The sequence below is a fragment of the Portunus trituberculatus genome, chromosome 34 (assembly GCF_017591435.1).
Source record: "Portunus trituberculatus isolate SZX2019 chromosome 34, ASM1759143v1, whole genome shotgun sequence".
NCBI classification, from domain to species: Eukaryota; Metazoa; Arthropoda; class Malacostraca; order Decapoda; family Portunidae; genus Portunus; species Portunus trituberculatus.
Genome location: NC_059288.1, coordinates 1920856 through 1941780, shown reverse-complemented (window position 1 = coordinate 1941780; position 20925 = coordinate 1920856). Strand labels below are relative to the sequence as shown.

The 20925-nt window shown below is 41.0% G+C and overlaps 1 protein-coding gene across 1 annotated transcript in view; it reads left to right on the top strand.

Moving 5' to 3' along the window:
* Positions 1-20925, top strand: part of LOC123512547 — a 179000-nt gene that overhangs the window by 133203 nt on the left and 24872 nt on the right. The window contains exons 19-20 of the mRNA XM_045268973.1: positions 8439-8526; positions 13814-13960. Coding sequence (XP_045124908.1) covers positions 8439-8526; positions 13814-13960 — 235 coding nt within the window. The remainder of the gene's footprint in view (positions 1-8438; positions 8527-13813; positions 13961-20925) is intronic.

Genomic DNA, 20925 nt, shown 5'->3' with positions numbered 1-20925 from the left:
GAGAATGTCGATGGTATGTAGGGGGTGAGGAGTGCGCACAGTCTCTTCGCTAACTTGTAGGTGGGCGTGGTGATCTGTGAAATAATTGGGCAAAGCTTGTTACCAAGTTTGTGGGTTTTTACATTCCCGTAGTAATACAGCAATGCTGTACTCGCTCTCAAACTTGACTGTCTTGCTATAGTAAAACTAAATTGTAGTGACCCGTAGGGCAAGGCGGATGCTGCCATATCTCTCATTACTTCAAGGAAAACGGAATAACTGTTTTTTATTCAATCTAATGCATGACCTCGCTTAAAAAAAAAAAAAAAAAGTGGTATGTAGGACAAGATATGAATATCTCATACGTAAATTAAATACAGTAAAGGTGCTGGTTATAAAAGTGAAAATGAGGCTGATAATTTACCTAATATTTACTATAATGTCCTCTCAAGATATCCAGTGTAATATAATGAGTGGGGAAAAGAAACGCTGATAAGGTTGTGGTGCTGTGGTGCATATCTTGTTTGCTCTGGGACAGATCCTCTTCACCGTGGCTTCAGATATACCAGCTCCATCTGCTGTCCTCTTCCTCGCTTGATTTGTGGGTAAAAGTGGTCCTTGCAAGCTTTTTCTTTTAAGAAATATCTATTAATTCTGTAGATAAACTCCTTGGTTTGGCTGTACAACACACAGTAAGACAGGGAAACGTCAGTGTGTCCTTCCATCGTGGCAACCAGATGAGAAGTGAGTCGATTTGCACCTGCATGGTGACCTGACTCCCTTTCTTCCCCCCCAGGGAAAATCACGCCTCGGGTCGAGTGGCAACGTCACCCGACCTGATATGCCACATCGTCATACATATACATGAAATACCTTCATTTGATTCGGTATATAACACTTATTTGTATCACCTGCCACTTAATGAAATAGTCAGAATATTCTTAAAACGCCATTTGTTGATAATACTATGATTAAAGAACAATGAGTAGTATAAGCTGAATGTTTTGATTGGAAATCTGCAGAATGGTGAACAACACTCTACGGGTCAGTACAATTTAGTTTTACTATAGTAGAGTTATTCTACATGATAATCTTGCTTATTTTATTCTTGAGGGCTTCTGTGTGGTCCTTAGTGATCTTCATGAATTTGCTTGTACCGTTCAAAATGTCGTCCATTTTTTTCAGATACTCTTGCCGGTGTTTACGAGTACGTACGTAGAAGCTTTGTGTGCTCTCCTGATTGTTACTTGTGGGTCTGATTTAAATTGGTTGCCCCTTCGATGTGCCTTGGCTCGATGATGATGCTGTTGAAGCTTCCTCTTGTTTTGTTGGCTTCTGTGATGACTTCTTGTTTAAAAGATTGCTCGATGGTGACTTCTCCTTGCTGTGCAAGTTTTTCTGCTTTGTCTATTACTATCTTGCATTCTATGCGACTTAACAAGTAAGTCGCTCATGGTGGACCAAGAAGAAATCCTGAACCTCGGTCTTAACTGCCATGTTATGGTTAAACCCAGAAAATCGAATGCGAGATACTAATAGATGAAGTGGAAAAATTCGCGCAGAAAGAAGTCACCATCGAGCAATCTTTTAAATAAGAAGTCATTGCAGAAGCCAACAAAGAGTGTTTGTTAAGTTGGAAAATATATTTGGCATGATTCCAGGCAGAAATATAAAGTGCATGAGATTCACGAGATGAAAGGCTGAAGTACCTTTTGTGGGCAACCTCTGTATCATGTATAGCACGAGAACAGGCTGTGTTAAACCAAGGTTTAGAAGGTTTAGGTTGAGAAAAAGAGTGAGGAATGTACGCCTGCATGCCAGACAATATGATCTCTGTTATGCGATCAGCACACAGAGATGGGTCTCTGACACGGAAACAGTAATCATTCCAGGGAAAATCAGCATAATACCTCCTCAGGTCCCCCAACTGGCAGAGGCAAAACACCAGAAGTACCTCCGTTTTGGGGGTTCCTGAGGAGGAACTGGAGAAATAGGACAAGATACAGAAATGAAACTGTAATCAGAGAAGCCCAACAGAGAAGATAACATAAACAGAAGCATTAGAGGTAAGGAAAAGATCAAGAATGTTGGAGATTTCTCCAAGACGGTCAGGAATACGAGTAGGGTGATGCACCAGTTGCTCTAGGTCATGGAGGATAACAAAGTTGAAGGCTAGTTCACCAGGATGGTCAATGAAGGGAGAGGAAAACCAAAGCTGGTGGTGAACATTGGAATCTCCAAGGATGGAGATCTCCGCGAAAGGGTAGAGGGACACAATGTGCTCCACTTTGGAAGTTAAACAATCAAAGAATTTACTACAGTCAGATAAGTTAGGGGAGAGATAGACAGCACAGATAAATTTAGAAAGAGAGTGACTGCTGAGTCGAAGCCAGATGGTTAAAAACTTGGAAGATTCGAGAGCGTGGGCACAAGAGCAAGTTAATTAATTGCACACATAGACGCAACATCCAGCTTTGGAGCAAAAATGAAAATGGAGAAAGTGGGAGGGAATAGAGAAGAGGTTATTGTCAGTTGCCTCAGACACCCGTGTTTCAGTGAGGAAAAGATGAGGTTTAGTAGAGGAGAGATGGTGTTCTACAGATTGAAAATTAGATCTAAGACCGTGAATGTTGCAGAAGTTAATGAAGAAAAAGTCGAGGGAGGTGGCAAGACATTTTAGGTCGCCACTGAGAGAGCAGTCCGACCTGGGGACATTTCTGGTCCCTTCCCCAGAAGGGGACTCCGAGGCTGGATTTGGTGTAGCCATTTTGAATTTTGAATTTTAAGTGAAGGGTGTGTGTGTGTGTGTGTGTTTCACTGTATGATCTGCTGCAGTCTCTGACGAGACAGCCAGACGTTACCCTACGGAACGAGCTCAGAGCTCATTATTTCCGATCTTCGGATACGCCTGAGACCAGGCGCACACCACACACCGGGATAACATGGTCACAATTCCTCGATTTACATCCCGTACCTACTCACTGCTAGGTGAACAGGGGCTACACGTGAAAGGAGACACACCCAAATATCTCCACCCGGCCGGGGAATCGAACCCCGGTCCTCTGGCTTGTGAAGCCAGCGCTCTAACCACTGAGCTACCGGGCTGTGTGTGTGTGTGTGTGTGTGTGTGTGTGTGTGTGTGTGTGTGTGTGTGTGTGTGTGTGTGTGTGTCCACCCGGTGTGAGACCAGGAATCGAACCCCGGTGTGTGGTCACTTGTTACATGCGCTACTCACTGCTAGGTGTGTGTGTGTGTGTGTGTGTGTGTGTGTGTGTGTGTGTGTGTGTGTGTGGGGTAAGTGCATGCAGTTTTGTGTGATGAAGGAGATTTGCCTTTAGACTGTGACTGCCCCCCCAGAGTTGTGAGACACAAAGGGAAACGTTCAGCGAGATCACAACAAGCTTTAATGGAAAGATCACATCACCCCTTGAACTAGTGCTATTACACCTCGCTGGGAGTAAATTATCGTTTCGGTAGTGTCTACTGCCTTCCCAGGTTTCCATGCAATATCTTCCCAATTAATCCCTATCTACATCATCGGCGACATGAACGCACATCAACTCAATTTAGAAAAAAAAAGGAGCTACAATGTAGGTAAAGCTCTAATGATGCTTATCAATAATAGCAAAATAGTATATATATATATATATATATATATATATATATATATATATATATATATATAGAGAGAGAGAGAGAGAGAGAGAGAGAGAGAGAGAGAGAGAGAGAGAGAGAGAGAGAGAGAGAGAGAGAGAGAGAGAGAGATTAGAGGGAGCAGTAGACAGCTGCCGAAATGATAATCATTCCCAGCGAGGTCTAATAACACTAGTTCATGGGGTGCTCTGAACTTTCCATTAAATTTAGTTGTGATCTTGCTGAACGTTATCCTTTTTGTTTCACAACAAAAGTGGGGCAGTCACAACCTGCCCCTTAGGACAACTCTCTTCCTTCACACAACATTACATGCACCTATCTGCTCATACATTCTTTACAGAAAATAAAAAGATAAATAAATTAATTAAAAAGATGACAAAAGTTTGATGATTCCGATTTTCATCGTGGGAGTCCCAGGTTTAATTATCCATTGCTTTTGTTTAGGGTCCGGCACCTCAGTGGATCTTTATTTTCTAACGCCAACTTTTGTCGTCCTTGGCCGTTTCTCCCTCTTACAATATATGTATATATATATATATATATATATATATATATATATATATATATATATATATATATATATATATATATATATATATATATATTGTACCCGCCATAGGATAGGTAGGACCCATTGTACATAAGTATATCAATCATTATAGAGATCTGATGCAATCTTTCGTAATGTGGTGCAACACTTGTGAATGCTGACCTCGCCTTTTCCTTAAAAAAGGGTTGCAGGTGCTTCTTAATTTTATAAAACTAAACAAGTAGTTGTTGCATTCATGATTGACTCAGATAAATAAAACAAATTAATATAATCTCCATAGGTATGATGCATTTTATCTAGTTATCACTACCAGCAGAAATAAATGTAATGAACAACACAATACACCCAGTTGAGATTTTCCTTGTCACATGACCGACGCCATGTGTCAGCACCTTAAGGCTGGGCGTTGTGGGCTCCAGTGGAGAAGAGAGTGTATAGCTGGCGACTGGGCAGTGTTGGGTATGTCAAGTGTGTGTGCGTCTAACCTGTGTGCTAATGGGATTAAGTGACTCTGTGACATTAAGAACACTTTCCCGAGTTTAGAACACGCTTCTGTAGGTACTTGTACCTTGTGTGTGGACAGCACTTGTAAATTTGTACATAATATACAATCTTTTATATTTTGAGTTTTTCCTTCTAAACCTGGGTTGCTTAAGAACACCAAAATCAACCAGTGAAACCGCTCGGCTGAACAACAGATAAAAACAATAAACTTAATAACTTTATGTGGGCCCACAGAATCTACAGAATCTACAGTGGCCTGTTACCCAAACAAAGTTAAGCCTTCTGTACATAAAAGCCTTAATATATATATATATATATATATATATATATATATATATATATATATATATATATATATATATATATATATATATATATATATATATATATATATATATATATATATATATATATATATATATATATATATATATATATATATATATATACACACACACACACACACACACACACACACACACACACACACACACACACACGGCCCGGTAGCTCAGTGGTTAGAGCGCTGGCTTCACAAGCCAGATGACCGGGGTTCAATTCCCCGGCCGGGTGAGATATTTGGGTGTGTCTCCTTTCACGTGTAGCCCCTGTTCACCTAGCAGTGAGTAGGTACGGGATGTAAATCGAGGAGTTGTGACCTTGTTGTCCTGGTGTGTGGTGTGTGCCTGGTCTCAGACCTATCCCAAGATCGGAAATAATGAGCTCTGAGCTCGTTCCGTAGGGTAACGTCTGGCTGTCTCGTCAGAGACTGCAGCAGATCAAACAGTGAATTACACACACACACACACACACACACACACACACACACACATACACACAGATATAACAGGAATATATACATTTTATACGTTGTGGATTCATTAAACATGCTGGTAAATGCAAACTGATTTAGAAGCTTTAAAAGGAAGATGAGGCAATTTTATTGATGGGGAAATAGGTAGGTATGTGTAGCAACGTAAGTGCTATCCTCCATGACCCAGAGCAGTGATTCCCAAACTCTTTCTGGTCGTTACCCACTTTTCATATGGAAAACTTGTCCATGGCCATCGCTCACTGCAAATCTTATAAATTTATTGATTCCATGCATGTAAGTTATCTCTACTGGCTGCCTACCCACTAAATTTTATTGGTTTTATACACACATTATATCCTCAGATTATATATCCCTACATTCTGCTACATGGCTCCCCAACACCCTACTCGTATCCTTGACCGTCTTGGAGATACCCCCAACATTCTTGACATCTTTCTTACCTCTAATCCTTCTGCTTACGTTTTTATTCTCTCTTCTCCGTTGGGGTCCGATCGCAATATCATATCTGTATAATAATCCTGTCCTATTTCTCCAATCTCTCCTGAGGATCCGCCAAGGCAGTGCCTCTGGCGTTTCGCCTTTGCCAGTTGGGGCAATCTGAAGAGGTATTATGCTGATTATTCCTAAAATAATTAATTCTTCCGTGTCAGAGACCTATCTCTGTGTGCTGAAAGCATAACAGAAGTGATAGCGTCTGATAAAGATGCATACATTCCTCATTCTTTTCCTCAACCTAAACCTTCTAAACCTTGGTTTAACAAAACCTGTTCTCGTGCTATACATGATAGAGAGGTTACCCACAAAAGGTACTTGAGCCTTCGATCACCTGAATATCATGCAATTTATATTTCTACCTGGAATCATGCCAAGTCTGTTCTTCAGATTGCCAAGCACTCTTTTATAAATATGAAATGTCAAAATCTTTCAAACTCCAACTTCCCTCGAGACTTCTGGCATCTAACAAAAAAAACATTTCCAGTGACTTTACTACTTCATCTTTCCCTCGTTTATTTCATCTTGATGTTAACACTGCTATCATATCTGTCTCTAAAGCAGAACTCATCTCTCAAACCTTTGCTAATAACTCCACCTTGGACAATTATGGGCTTGTTTCTCTCCTCTCCCTCTTACTATTTCATGCCATTAATTAAAATTCTTCGTAATGATATTTTCCATGCCCTCGGTGGCCTAAACCCTCGGAAGGCTTATGGACCTGTCGCTCTCAAAAACTGTGCCTCCATGCTTGAAACTTGCCTGGCCAAATTACTTTAGCACTGTCTATCGACTTCTACCTTTCCTTCTCGCTGGAAGTTTGCCTACATTCAACTTGTTCCTAAAAAGGATTACCGTTCTAATCCCTAAAATTACCTCCCTATTGCTTATGATCTCTTGCTCCTCTTAAGTTTTATAATATCCTCAATAGGAAGATTCTTAAACATCTGTCACTTCACAATCTTTTATCTGATCGCCAGTATGGTTTCCATTAGGGCCCTATAGCTTTAATTTCTTGCTTATCTAAAGTTTTTTAATCTATCCTTAATAGGAAGATTCTCAAACATCTGTCACTTCACAGTCGTCTCTCTGATCGCTTGCATGGCTTCCGTCAAAGCCGCTCTACTGATGATCTTCTGGCTTTCCTTACTGAGTCTTCGTCATCCTGTTTTAGAGATTTCGGTGAAACTTTTGCTGTTGCGTTAGACATATCAAAAGCTTTTGATAGACTCTGGCACAATGCTTTGATCTCAGAACTACCCTCCTACGGATTCTATTCTTCTCTGTGGTACGTTATTTCAAGTTTCCTCTCCGACCCTTCTATTGCCTTGTTCTTCTCTAAATCTATTAATAGTGGCGTTCCTCAGGATTCTGTCCTGTCACCCACTCTCTTCCTATTACTCATTAATGATCTTTCCCAAAGTTCTTACCCTATCCAGTCTTGCTCTGATGATACCACGTTTTCCCACGTCTTTTCAGAGACGACTAACCTTTCAGGAAATCATCAGATCTTTCAAAGATTTCTGATTGCGTCAGAGAAAACTTAGCAGTGTTTAATGCCTCAAAAACTCAATTCCTCCACCTATCAACTCGAAACAACCTTTCGGACAATTATCTCCTCCTTTTCAATGACACTCAATTGTCCTCTTCTACACTGAAGGTCCTCAGTCTATTCTTTACTCATAATCTTAACTGGTAACTTCACATCTTATCTCATGCTAAAACACTTCTATGAAGTTAAGCGTTTTGAGGTGTATCCGCCAGTTATCTCACCTACCCATTTGCTAACTCTATACAAGCGCCCATGTATGGTGTTCCCTTCGCATTTAAGGAGGCTCCACCCACACAGTTCTATTAGATAGGGTGAAATCAAAAGCTTTTCCTTTCATCAACTTCCCTCCGCTGACTTCAATCTTCTCACACCAGGAATGTTGCATCTTTTACTGTCTTCTACCGCTTTTTTTCATGGTAACTGTTCTTCTCTCCTTGCTAGCTGCATGCCTCCCCTCCTGCGGCCTCGCTGCATAAGGCTTTCTTCTTCCTCTTATCCTTATTGTGTCCAATTCTCTGATACGAGAGTTAATTAATACTCTCAATCATTTGTACCTTTTTATGGTAAACTCTGGAACTCCCTGCCTGTGTATGTATGTCCAACTTCCTATGAGTTGACTTCATTTAAGAGGAAGGTTTCAAGACATTTATCCCTGTCCTTTGGGTAACCCATTCGGATTTATAAGAGGATTGGCGATTGAGTGGGCTTTATTTTATTTATTTTTTTTTTTTTGCCCTTAGCCAGTTTTTCCCTTACATAAAAAAAGACTAGTGACTTCTTGTAACTTTCCCTATTTTCGTATGTTCTTATGATTTTTATCCATTGTGTGATGCATACTTAGGTGATGACGTGTGTCTGTGTTTGCATTTCAGGGAGGGTTTGGAGGGAGCGTTGGTGGTAGTGAAGACTGCAGGGGCAGGCTTCCATGTGGCTGCTCCTGGGGTACACACCGTGTCTAAGGTAAGGGTAACGGACACATAGACAGACACAAAGGTAGTGTCACTTTAGGCTGCGGTGTGTTCTCCAAACTTCCTCCAGTATTGGAACTCTTTTTTTTTTTTTTTTTTTCCTTGAGTGTCTCAGGGTTCATATTGCATCTCTACTATATCTTTTTTCTTTGGTCCTTTTAGCTTTTACAAAGACTTTTTTAGTCTCCTTGGGCTGTTCCGTAGCTTGGCATACAGTAATTGTCTAGGAAGCAGCTTTTCTGGCACCGTTACTACGTTGTCAAGCCACCGTAGCTACTTATTTGTTAACAAGGGCTGAATGATGGCGATGTTCTTACGCTCAGAATCTCCGTGTGTGCGGAATGTGATCTCTCCATATGAGATTCATTATCCTTTTCAAGGACGAGACATGCATGGAAGTGTTGCAATTCCTTCAGGTAGGATGAATATGTCCATGTCTCTGCACTGTACAGAAGAACGAAGATGCATACTGCTTCATGCACTTTAATTTGTGTTTCTAATTTTAATTGTTTGTTATGAATACAGTCTCTTTAATCTGTCAAATGACCATGTTGGTTTGCTGATGTTTTCGAACACGTCTTACGGTCGATTTAAAAAAAACATTCGGGAGGTAAGCCTTGGAACCGTGATCTGAATGTAAGCCACCAAACCACGAACGTGCTGTGCAGATTGATTAAGTATACACGCTACCAGACTGTTAGAGAAATTGCTGATTATTTGGGACGTCTTGAAGTAGTAGTGTTGGCAGATCTGTGTGGTGGTAAACCTTGAATACTTTTCCGGTAAAGAAATAAGAAATTCAAGCGAAAAAGGAATATATATATATATATATATATATATATATATATATATATATATATATATATATATATATATATATATTTTTTTTTTTTTTTTTTTTTTTTTTAAGTAAGGGAGAACTGGCTGAGAGCAAAAAAAATATTAAGAAAAAAGGCCCGCTCAGTTGCCAGTCTCTTTACAGAGCCGATAGAATTAGCCAAAGGACAGGGACAAATGTCTTAAAAGTCTCCTCTTGAATGATGTAAAATCAAAGGAAGTTGATAAAACAGACAGAGTTTACAAAAGAAAGGTATGAAAGGTTGAGCAGAGGTGGGCAAGAGTGCTCTTATATCTGTCCCTCTGCTCCTCCGCTCAGAGTGGACTTCCAAATCGCGAGCCGAGGAGCGCGAACGTCAAAATTAGAAATAAGAGCAGAGGAGCACGGACTGGACACTTCAAAATCAGACTTCGTTCTTCCGCTCGCGCTCTTTTATTCTCATTCTCGCATAACCAGCTCTTCGCTCTCGCTCTTTTTTTTTCATTCTCCGCTCGGGCCTCCGTTCAGGCTTCCTCTGTCCACTTGCGCTATTTCCTTTACGCTCTCTGCTCTCCGCCCGCAATCTTCGCTCTCCGCTCATTGCTCGCAAGTATTAGGTAGTAGGTGATGATGTTTTTTTTCTTTATGTAAGAGCGAAACTAGCCAAGGGCAACAAAAACATTAAAAAAAAGGCCCACTTGGATGCAAGTTCCCTAAAAGGTTAGTAAAGAATTAGCCAAAAGACAGGAGCAAATGTCTTGAAACCTCCCTCTTAAAAGAAGTCAAATCGTAGGAATATGAAAATAGAATAGCAGGCAGGGAGTTCTAGAGTTTACAACAGACAGGTATGAATGATTGAGAGTACTGGTTAACTCGTGTATTAGAGAGTTGGACAGAATATATAAATTGCTACTGCCACGAATACTGCTACTACCACTAATATATATATATATATATATATATATATATATATATATATATATATATATATATATTTTTTTTTTTTTTTTTTTTATGCTGAGGCCTATAGCGCCTGTAGGCATACTTGAAAAGCATATGTGGTAAGCGCTGTTAAGCTTCTGCCCAACAGTGGCGCAGGCAGTTTTGTTTATAGTGGTACCCCCTTTTTTTTTTTCTCTCTTTTTTTTTTTACGGTAAGGCCTATAGCGCCTGTAGGCACACTTGAAGAGTGAATGGGAACCGCTGATCAGCGTCCGCCCATTAGTGGCGCAGGCAATTTTATTTATAGTGGTACCCATATTAAGGCCCATATCACCACCCAAGCTCATCTTGAGTGTAACCACCTAGAACCTGGGTATCATGGTGATATGTAGGTAACTTTAAACCACTCGACAAATGGCAAACTGTTTTAAGGCTGTACGTGGTTGGATTCGAACCTACTCGTGGACGTCTGCCCGATCCCACGCTCACCACCTTATCCACTATGCCACCGCCTCCCTAAAACTATTACTACTACTACTACTGTTGCTGCTGCTGCTGGTGCTGCTGCTGCTACTACTAATTTCTGTATTCCTGGTGACTTGAGCAGTTCTTCAGCTTGGTCTGTAGATTATCACTTCTTTTGTTGCATGCTGGACAGGTCGATGGGCTGGTTGTTCCGGAGTGAGACCAGCTGGTCTCCAGCTGGTGAGGGAGAGGGTGACAGTGTTAGGGCCTGCCTGAGAGTTATCAATATGGTTGTGCTGCGGTGATTCTTCTCCACTGCCTGTAATATCCATTATCTCGTTCTCCGCCTCTTCGTCCATAAGGACTTTACTTTGACAGGGTTGATCGTTCCTCCACTTCGCGCGGCACTCAGGTGCTTGTTTGCGGCGTCTTGATGGAGGAGGTTGGTTCTTCAGGTGAGGAGCAAAGAAAGCTGTGTTCGGTATCTGTTGGAGGAGTAGAGGTATTAGTCCTTGCAGGCAGCAATGATCACTCCCCGCAATAGCTCTGGCAGTGTATATGCAAGCCATAACTTTAGCCTCCATATCCTAACCATGTGGCCGGGTGGTGTTCTTTGGCCCGGAATGCGTGGGAGAATGTTTCTGCCGCTCCTCTTCACTTCTTGGGCCTCAGGTCCCTCGTCTCCCTGCTGGATGGTGAAGTGGAGTTTGTCTCCTTCACGAGGGAAACGTTTCCTAAGAGGCCGAGTTAGACCCAAAGGTGGACGAACATGTCCTTCCCCGTTTGATGATCTACGATAAAGCAGTAGGCTGAGTCTTGCTTTGGCAAGCTCCATAGCACATCTCGCTTCTCACCATCCAAGCTGCTAGAGCCAACCCCACACGCTGTTCACCATCCCAAGCGGTGAGCTCAACGCACTAAGCAGCCGCGATCCTCACCGCACCACGCTGTCACAATCTACACAATCGCTGCTCATCGTCCTATTTACCACGCTTGACGACCTCGTCAGTACAATGGACGCGAGGCTCAACAAATGGCACGAGACATCACAACGGCAGTTTCTACACCTCGGCAGACTCAACGCACCGGCACGGAAGCCACGCCACAACGGGACAGTCACAACAGTAAAATTTCGTTCCTCCTCCCTGATCACTAGGGGGAGTATTGTAGTGTGCCCTAAAACTTACCCGTTTTCTTCAACATTATGTTCTCTCTTTTTTGTCACGCTTTTTCATTTCTCCTCTTTCTGTAAAGTACATTTACTTTCATTACACATTTTCATATACTTTCTTTACAAACACAAATCATACAACTTTTTCATCTTAATTTCTCCTCACACTTGTATCTGTCACACAAGTATATACATGCACACCAATATAGCTACTTGTGTCGTATTTACTATTATACAACTTGTATATATTTAGTTGCAATAGTATAGTGTGTAAAATTCGTCAATAAACAAAGTAAGGTGCTCTCAGCTTTCAGTTGCTTCCCTTTAAGAGAAGTAGAAATCGCTTGGTATTATTGCTTTGGTTTGGGCTTAGCAAATCAACATGGAGAGAATTGCCTTCTTTTATGTTATGGCTTATAGCGCCTGTAGGTATGCTTGAAGGTATGAAAAGCGCTGTTCAGCTTCAACCCATTATTACCGCTATGTTTGGGCTTACCAAATCAACATGGAGAGAACTGCCCTTTTTTTTTGTGTTATGGTCTATAGCGCCTGCAGGTATACTTAAAGAATATGGAAAGCGCTGTTCAGCTTCCACCCATTAGTGGCGCAGGCAATTTTATTTACAATGGTACCCATATTAGGGCCCATATCACAATCCAAGCGTATTTTTGGTGTAACCACCTTGAACATGCTTATCATGGTGACGTAGGTAACTTTAAACCACTCAATAAATGGTAAAGTTTCAAGGCGGACGAACCTACTCATGGACGTCTGCCTGATCCCACGCTCACCATCTTTTCCACTACGCCACCGCCACCCTAAAAGCTCTTAACGGATTAACTACGGCGGGACTTGCTCCCGTTTGAGCAATATGAAGGGCAGTTTTCCTCCATAGGGAAACCACACTTACAGCATCACTGCATACACGATACATGCGTAGAAAAAAAAAAACTTTATCACTATTTCTCTTATCGTCCAAGTGTCGTGCGCACTGAGGTAGTATCTTTATTTGTCAGTTTTTTGTATACATTGAAGGAGACAGTATCGCCTGTTTTCACTATGAGGACATCGAGGAAGGGAAACTGCCCGTCACTACCTTCCTCTACTGTGAACTGTATCTTGCAGTGAACACTACTAAGTTTCTTCTTCAACCTGTCAATCATGGGCGGATCTAGGGGGCGGCTACTTAGGCTCAAGCCCCGAATGCTTTCCTAAGAGCCCCGGATCTGATCTGGGATATGAGGAAAACAGTAGTCTGAGTGCAAAGTACATTACTGGAGTTTTCCAGAGAGGCAGTATGCGGGGAAAGCACCCTGTGTAGCCTGCCTGCAGGGTTGCCAGACTGATCTTGCTGATTGTAGGTACGAGATCACATGAAGAAAACGTACCAAATCTTAACAAAACGTACCAGCATATAAAATATACCTAATCATAAGGAACATAATTATTTTCTTACCTCTGATTAAAGCTGTAAATCCTCTTCCCCCCCGATAGTCTTCCCAACACACACACACACACACACACACACACACACACACACACACACACACACACACACACACACACACACACACACACACACACACACACACACTTCATCTATAGACTAAATATAACAAATGATAAATGATAAATAAAAGAAAAATATTAGACAGACTGATATGCAGGTAGCAAAACACGTCTTGTGACCCTTCATCAACATTTACTGATTGATGATAGATAGACAAATTATCAGTATGTACAGAAACACTCATGTTCTAGTTCCTTCTTCCATACTAATTGATATGAAATAAACTGTTTAGTGAACGAATACACATAAAGCTTAAGTACTAAAATACACTTGTGCCCTCTTAATCATCATGTGTTCTTCCCTGCACTGCCCAGAAAGACCACGCCAGGCTGCTGCAGCACTCCCTCTATCTAGCCTCAGTGGCACACGCCCAGGGCTACCTCGTACTTGATACCTTCAACATGACAGCCGCTAGGTACCAACACTTTCTGCAGGGAAAATGTGCCTGCCACTTCCATAAGGTATGTATTTACCTAGTTCTTTTGTATAGGGCTCGAGCGGGGCTCATAGTGTCCTGTCTCCATGTCTCCATTTATCCGATTTTTCTTTGAAATTATGCACATTATGTGCTGTAACAACTTCATCACTCAGTGCATTCCACTTTTCCACCGTTCTGTGTAGAATACTGTATTTTCCAATATCCCTCATACTGTCTCATCCTAATCTTCTTTACTCGTCCTCTTTTCCTTCTACTTTCTGTCACCAGCACCAGGTCTTCCTTGTCTATTTTTTCAATGCCATTTACTATTTTTAACATTTATATTAGGTCTCTTCGTTCTCTTCTATCTTGTAAGGTGGGCAGTCCCATTTTCTTCAGCCTTTCTTCATATGTTAGGTTCATTAGTTCTGACACCATCTTTGTAGCTATCTTTTGGATCCGTTCTAATCTCCTTATATCTTTTTTATAGCTCGGTGACCATACCACTGCTGCATATTCCAGCTTAGGACGTATCATGCTCGTGATAATTTTTCCATCATATCTTTGTCCATGAATTTAAATGCCACTCTAATATTAGTCAACATTTTATAAGCTAATCTAAATATCTTATGTGTTTTTCTGGGTTCAGATTTTCCTGTATAATTACTCCCAGATCTTTTTCCTCTTTAGTCTTCATTATTTGTTCTTCCCTCATCAGATAGTTCCATACCTGTCTTTTCTTACTCTTTCCTAGTTCCCTTACGTGGCATTTCTTGGCATTGAACTCTAACTTCCACTTCTTACTCCACTCGTAAATTTTGTTTATATCTTCCTGCAGCAGCAAACAGTCCTCTCGGGTTTTGATTATTCTTAGCAATTTTGCAGAATCAGCAAACAAATTAATATAACTGTTTACCCCATTTTGAATGTCGTTTACATATACCTGGAACATAATGGGGCTAACACTGACCCTTGTGGCACTCCACTTGTTACTTTACCCCAAGATGAGTATGTATCCCTGATCACAGTTCCCATCTCTCTGTCCTTCAAATAATCCCTTATCCAATCTAACAAAGTTCCTCTCAGTCCTCCTATGCTCTCTAGCTTCTCTGTTTTCCAGTCCTTCTGTCTAGAGTAAACCAAATTGTTTTTTCGATATAACTTATTCTTCATCCAGATATTTAACCCATTTTTCTTTGATAACTATTTCACACAACTTCCCCACAACATTTGTAAGTGACACCGGTCTGTAATTTAATGGCTCAGTTGACTTTCCTCCTTTGAATATTGGGATTATGTTGGCTCTCTTCCTTTTCTAATGGTGCTCTCCCTTCTTTTAATGAACTTGTAATCATTCTCAAATTGGATCTTACAGCTGCTCTTTGCATTCTTTAAGCTCCCAGTCTGATACACCATCTGGCCCTATTGCTTCTCTGACATCAAGTTATTTAATAGTCTTACAATATTTTCTTTGTACACTATGATTTCCTGCAATCCTCAGCAACGCAATGTCCTATTTGGTTCTGCAAAATCTTTTTCTTCAGTGAACACACTTTTGAAGCTTTCATTCATTATTGGAGGGAGGCAATGGCGTAGTGAATAGGGTGGTGAGCGTGGGATTGGGCAAACGTCTACGTGTAGGTTCGAATCCCACCTTGATACTTTTCCATTTGTCGAGTGATTTAAAGTTACCTACATGTCACCATGATACCCAGGGTCTAGGTAGTTACACCAGAGATGCTCTTGGGTGGTGATATGGGCCCTAATATGGGTACTGTACCAGTGTAAATAAAATTGCTTGCGCCACTAATGGATGGAAGCTTAACAGCGCTTTCAATACTCATCAAGTTACCTATATGCGCTATAGGGCATAAAAGAAAAAAAACACTCATTTGCTTTGCTGTCTGGTATGTCTTCCCTCTTATTATTTTTTTCAAAATGTTTCCTTAGTCTTCATCTTACCATTTATAAATGTGTGTGTGTGTGTGTGTGTGTGTGTGTGTGTGTGTGTGTGTGTGTGTGTGTGTGTGTGTGTGTGTGTGTGTGTGTGTGTGTCGTTGTATTGTGTTTCATTTATTCTTTGTATTTCATGTTTTACTAGATTTTTTTCATATTTGTAGGAACCTTTTTGACAATTAACGCTCACCCAAGTGTCTCCAACCTAATGCATAGTCACAGAAAGCATTGTTAAATATAGTTCTAATTGAGAACCTAGCTGTGGCATACGTGGCTAGGAGTTAGTGACAGCTTGGTGGTGAATTGTAGTGACTGGTATTCCAGACCAGTGGCTGGCCGTGTTTTCTTAGCTGAATATAGGTTCCCTCATTCCGAGCTTGTAAGTTCTTAACTTAGCGAATTTATCTACAGGCAATCTGTAAAGTGTCAAACATATGTCTTAATTCTTAATTAATGAAATAGGATTTCTTATGGTGTCTGTTGTCTAGCGACTGCTACCGAGGCTGGAGAAATCTCTTGTGAGATCCCAGCTCACCACGGCAGACAAAAAATCTTTCTGCCTTCTGCTATCTTGGTTTTATTTAATTTGATAAGTAATATTTTGTTTGTATTAGATAAAACTTATATACCTTATGATAAAACATTACAATTGTTATTGAAATCACAAAAGAAATCAATAATGTATTGCTATTATACGAGATTACATCCTGGGGTCGAGTTATCATCTGAAATTAAATTCTTCCACCTCTCATGTAATCTGAAGACGTTACTTGGAGTCATCTGGTCAGGCTCTCGTTATCTATTCTATCCAGTACTTTGGACAACCCTCCAAGTCCACTCACCTCATCATGATTGATATGGCTGATCATGGTAGGCTCTAGAGTTCTTTGTCTCTTTACCATAATTTCGACGTTCTAATGATACCATTCTTATTAGGATACAATTCTGACAGCATAGGTAAAGACCAAGTTCAATATTCAGTGTTCAGTGCCTCAGAAACTCAATTCTTCTATTCATCAACTCGGCTGAACCTTCCAGACAACTATCCCTTCTTCTTAAATGACAATCAGCTGTCCCCCCTATTTTACTAAAAAAATTATGATTTGGACATAGAAAACTTCGAAGTGTTCAATGCCTAAAAAACTCAATTCCTCCATCTATCAACTCGACACAAACTACCAGACAACTATCCCCTCTTCTTCAATGACACTCAACACTCCCCATCTTCTACAATGAATATCCTTGCCCTATCCTTTACTCATAATCTAAACTTGAAACTTCACATCTCATCTCTTGCTAAAACAGCTTCTATGAAATTAGGCGTTCTGAGGCTTCTCCACTAGTTTTTTCTCGCCTCTCCAACTGCTAACTGTACTAGGGCCTTATCCGTCCAAGGCCCTTATCTGTCCTTGTATGGAGTATTCTTTACATGTTGGGAGGGGGGTTCCACTCACAGAGTTTTATTAGATATGGTGGAATCAAAAGCTTTTCGTGTCATCAATTCCCATTCTCTGACTGACTGTCTTCAGCTTCTTTCTCACCGCTGGAATGTTGAATCTCTTCCTATCCTTATCCCTATTTCCATGCTAACTGTATGCCTCCCCTCCTTCTGCGGCCTCTCTGCACAAGGCTTTTGTTCTTCCTCTAACCCTTATTCTGTCCAACTCTCTAATGCAAGATTTAATCAGTATTCTCAGTCTATCATACCTTTCTCTAGTAAACTCAGGACCTCCCTGTGTGTGTCTGTATTTCCAACTTCCTATGACTTGCCTTCTTTCAACAGCGTCTAAAGTTTATTAATCTATCCTCAGTAGAAAGATTCTCAAACATCTGTCACTTCACAATCTCCTATTTGATCGCCACTATGGCTTCCCTCAAGGCCGCTCTACAGGTGATCTTTGGCTTGCCTTACTGAGTCTTGGTCATCCTGTTTTACAGATTTCGTTGAAACTTTTGCTGTTGCATTACACTTATTTTACAGGAAGTCAACAGATCACGCAAATACGTCACAGAACGCCTGACTTCTGATCTCTCTAGAATTTCTAATTGGGGTAGAGAAAACATAAGTGTTCAATGCCCTAAAAACTCAGTTCCTCCATCAATCAACTCGACACAACCTTCCAGACAACTATCCCCTCTACTTCAATAATACTAAACTGTTTCCCTCGCCTACACTGAATATCCTCAGTTTGTCCTTTACTCATAATCTAAACTGGAAACTTCACATCTCATCTCTTGCTAAGACAACTTATATGAAGTTAGGCGTTCTGAGGCGACTCCGCCAGTTTTTCTCGCCCCTCCAACTGCAAACTCTGTACAAGGGCCTTATCTGTCCTTGTATGGAGTACTCTTCGCATGTTTGGGGCGGGTTCCACTCACACAGTTTTCTTAGACTGGGTGGAGCAAAAAAACTTTCCGTCTCATCAATTTCCCTCTTGTTTCGCTGGAATGCTGCATCACATGATATCTTTTATCGCTATTTTCATGCTAACTCCTCTATTGATCTTGCTAACTGAATGCCTCCCCTCCTTCTTTTTCTTCCTCTCACCCTTATTCTAACTAACTAACTCTCTAATACAAGAGTTAACTAGTACTCTCAATCATTCATATCTTCCTCTGGTAAATTATAGAGCTCCCTGCCTGTTTCTTTATTTCCATCTTCCTACGATGCATCTTCTTTTATGAGAGAGATTTCAAGATATTTGTCCCTGTCTTTTTGGATCATTCTTAATTTCTTTAAGAAAACTAGCATTCAAGTGGGTCTTTTTTATAATGTTTGTTGCCCTTGTGGAGCGAGGGCGCAGGAGGAGGGGAAGCATGCAATCAACAAGATCAGTAGAGCAATTAGCATGAAATCAGCGATAAAAAAGATAAAACATTTCGGCGGCGAGAAAGAGGCTGTAAAGTCAGTCACAGAAGGGAAGTTGATGAGACGAAAAGCTTTTGATTTCATCCTTTCTAATAGAATTGTGTGAGTGGAACCCCACAAAACATGGGAAGAGCACTCCATACAGGAGCGGAGTTTAGAGTTGGCAGTTTTAGAGGAACGAGAAAAATTGGCGGAGACGCCTCAGAACGCCTAGCTTGATAGAAGCTATTTTAGCAAGCGATGAGATGTGAAGTTTACACTTAAGATTATGAATAAAGGACAGACCGAGGATATTTAGTGTAGAAGAGGGAGACAGTTGAGTGTCATTGAAGAATAGGGGATAGTTGTCTGAAAGATTGTATCGAGTTGATAAATGGAGGAATTGAGTTTTGAGACATTGAACTCAAATAAGTTTTCTCTGCCCCTATCAGAAATCTTAGAAAGATCAGAAGTCCAGTGTTCTGTGGCGTACCTGCGTGATCTGTTGACTTCCTCAAGGGTTGGCCGTATCTGAAAGGAAGTGGAAATGTGTAGGGTAGTATCATCAGCTAGGAGTGGAGAGGGCAAGAAATTTAGTTAAAATGATCATTAATGAATAATAGGAAGAGATTTGGTGACAGGACAGAACCCTGAGAAACACCATTATTAGTAGATTTAGTAGAAGAACAGTCTTCCACGGCTGCAATAGAAGGATCGGAAAGGAAACTTGAGAGAAGAATAGAAACCGTAGGAGTGTAGTTTAGAAATCAAAGCTTTGTGGCAGACCCTATCAAAAGCTTTTGATATGTCTAACGCGACAGCAAAAGTTTCACCGAAATCCCTAAAGATCACCAGTAGAGCGATCTTGACGGAAGCCATACTGGTGATCAGATAGAAGATTGTTAAGTTTAAGAATCTTCCTACCGAGGATAGATTAAAAAACTTTAGAAAGCAAGAAATTAAACCTGTAAGACAGTAATTTGAAGGTCACTCATTTTAGGAACAGGCTGAATGTAGGTAAACTTCCAGCATGAAGGAAAGGTAGAAGTCGATAGATATAGTTGAAAGAGTTTAGCCAGGCAAGGTGTAAACACGGAAGCAGAGTTTTTGAGAACAATAGGAGGGACATCATCAGTTCCATAAGAGTTCCAAGAGTTTAGGCCATCGAGGTCATGGAAAATATCATTACGAAGAACTTTAATTATAGGGATGAAATAGTCAGAGGGAGGAGGAGAGAGAGGGACAAGCCCAGAATCATCCAAGGTAGAGTTGTTAGCAAAGGTTTCAGAGAAGAATTCAGCTTTAGAGACAGATGTGATGGCAGTTGTGCCATTAGGATGGTGAGATAAAGGTTGAAGACAGTCAGTCAGAAGAGGGGAGCTGATGAGACGAAAAGCTTTTGATTCCACCCTATCTAATAAAACTGTGTGAGCCTTCCTTGTGCTTAGGCCAGCGAAGGCATGGAAAACATCATTACGAAGAATTTTGATTCAAGACATGAAAATAATAATCAGAGGGAGGAGGAGAGGGAGGAACAAGCCAAGAATCATCCAAGGTGGAGTTGTTAGCAAAGGTTGGAAAGAAGAGTTCAGCTTTAGAGACAGAAGAGATGACAGTGGTGTCATCAGGATGAAATAAAGGAGGGAAAGATGGAGAAGTAAAGTTATTGGAGATGTTTTTTTGCCCAGATGCCAGAAGTCTCGAGGGGAGTTCGAGTTTGAAAGATTTTGACTTTTTCTGTTTATGAAGGAGTGTTTGTCAAGTTGAAGAACAGACTTGGCATGATTCCGGGCAGAGATATGAAGTGCGTGAGATTCAGGCGATGGAAGGCTCAAGTACCTTTTGTGGGCAACCTCTCTATCTTGTATAGCACGAGAACAGCCTGTGTTAAACCAGTGTTTAGAAGGTTTAGATTGAGAGAAGGAATAAGGAATGTACGCCTCCATGCCGGACACTATCACCTCTGTTATGCGATCAGCACACAGAGATGGGTCTCTGACACGGAAACAGTAATCATTCCAGGGATAGTCAGCATAATACCTCCTCAGCTCCCCTCCAACTTGCAGAGGCGAAACGCCACAAGCAACTCCGCTTTCGGGCATACTGAGGAGGAATTGGAGAAATAGAACAAGATACAGAAATTATATTGTGATCGAAGGAGCCCAACGGAGTTAATAGGGTAACGGCAATAGAGAAGAAGTGAT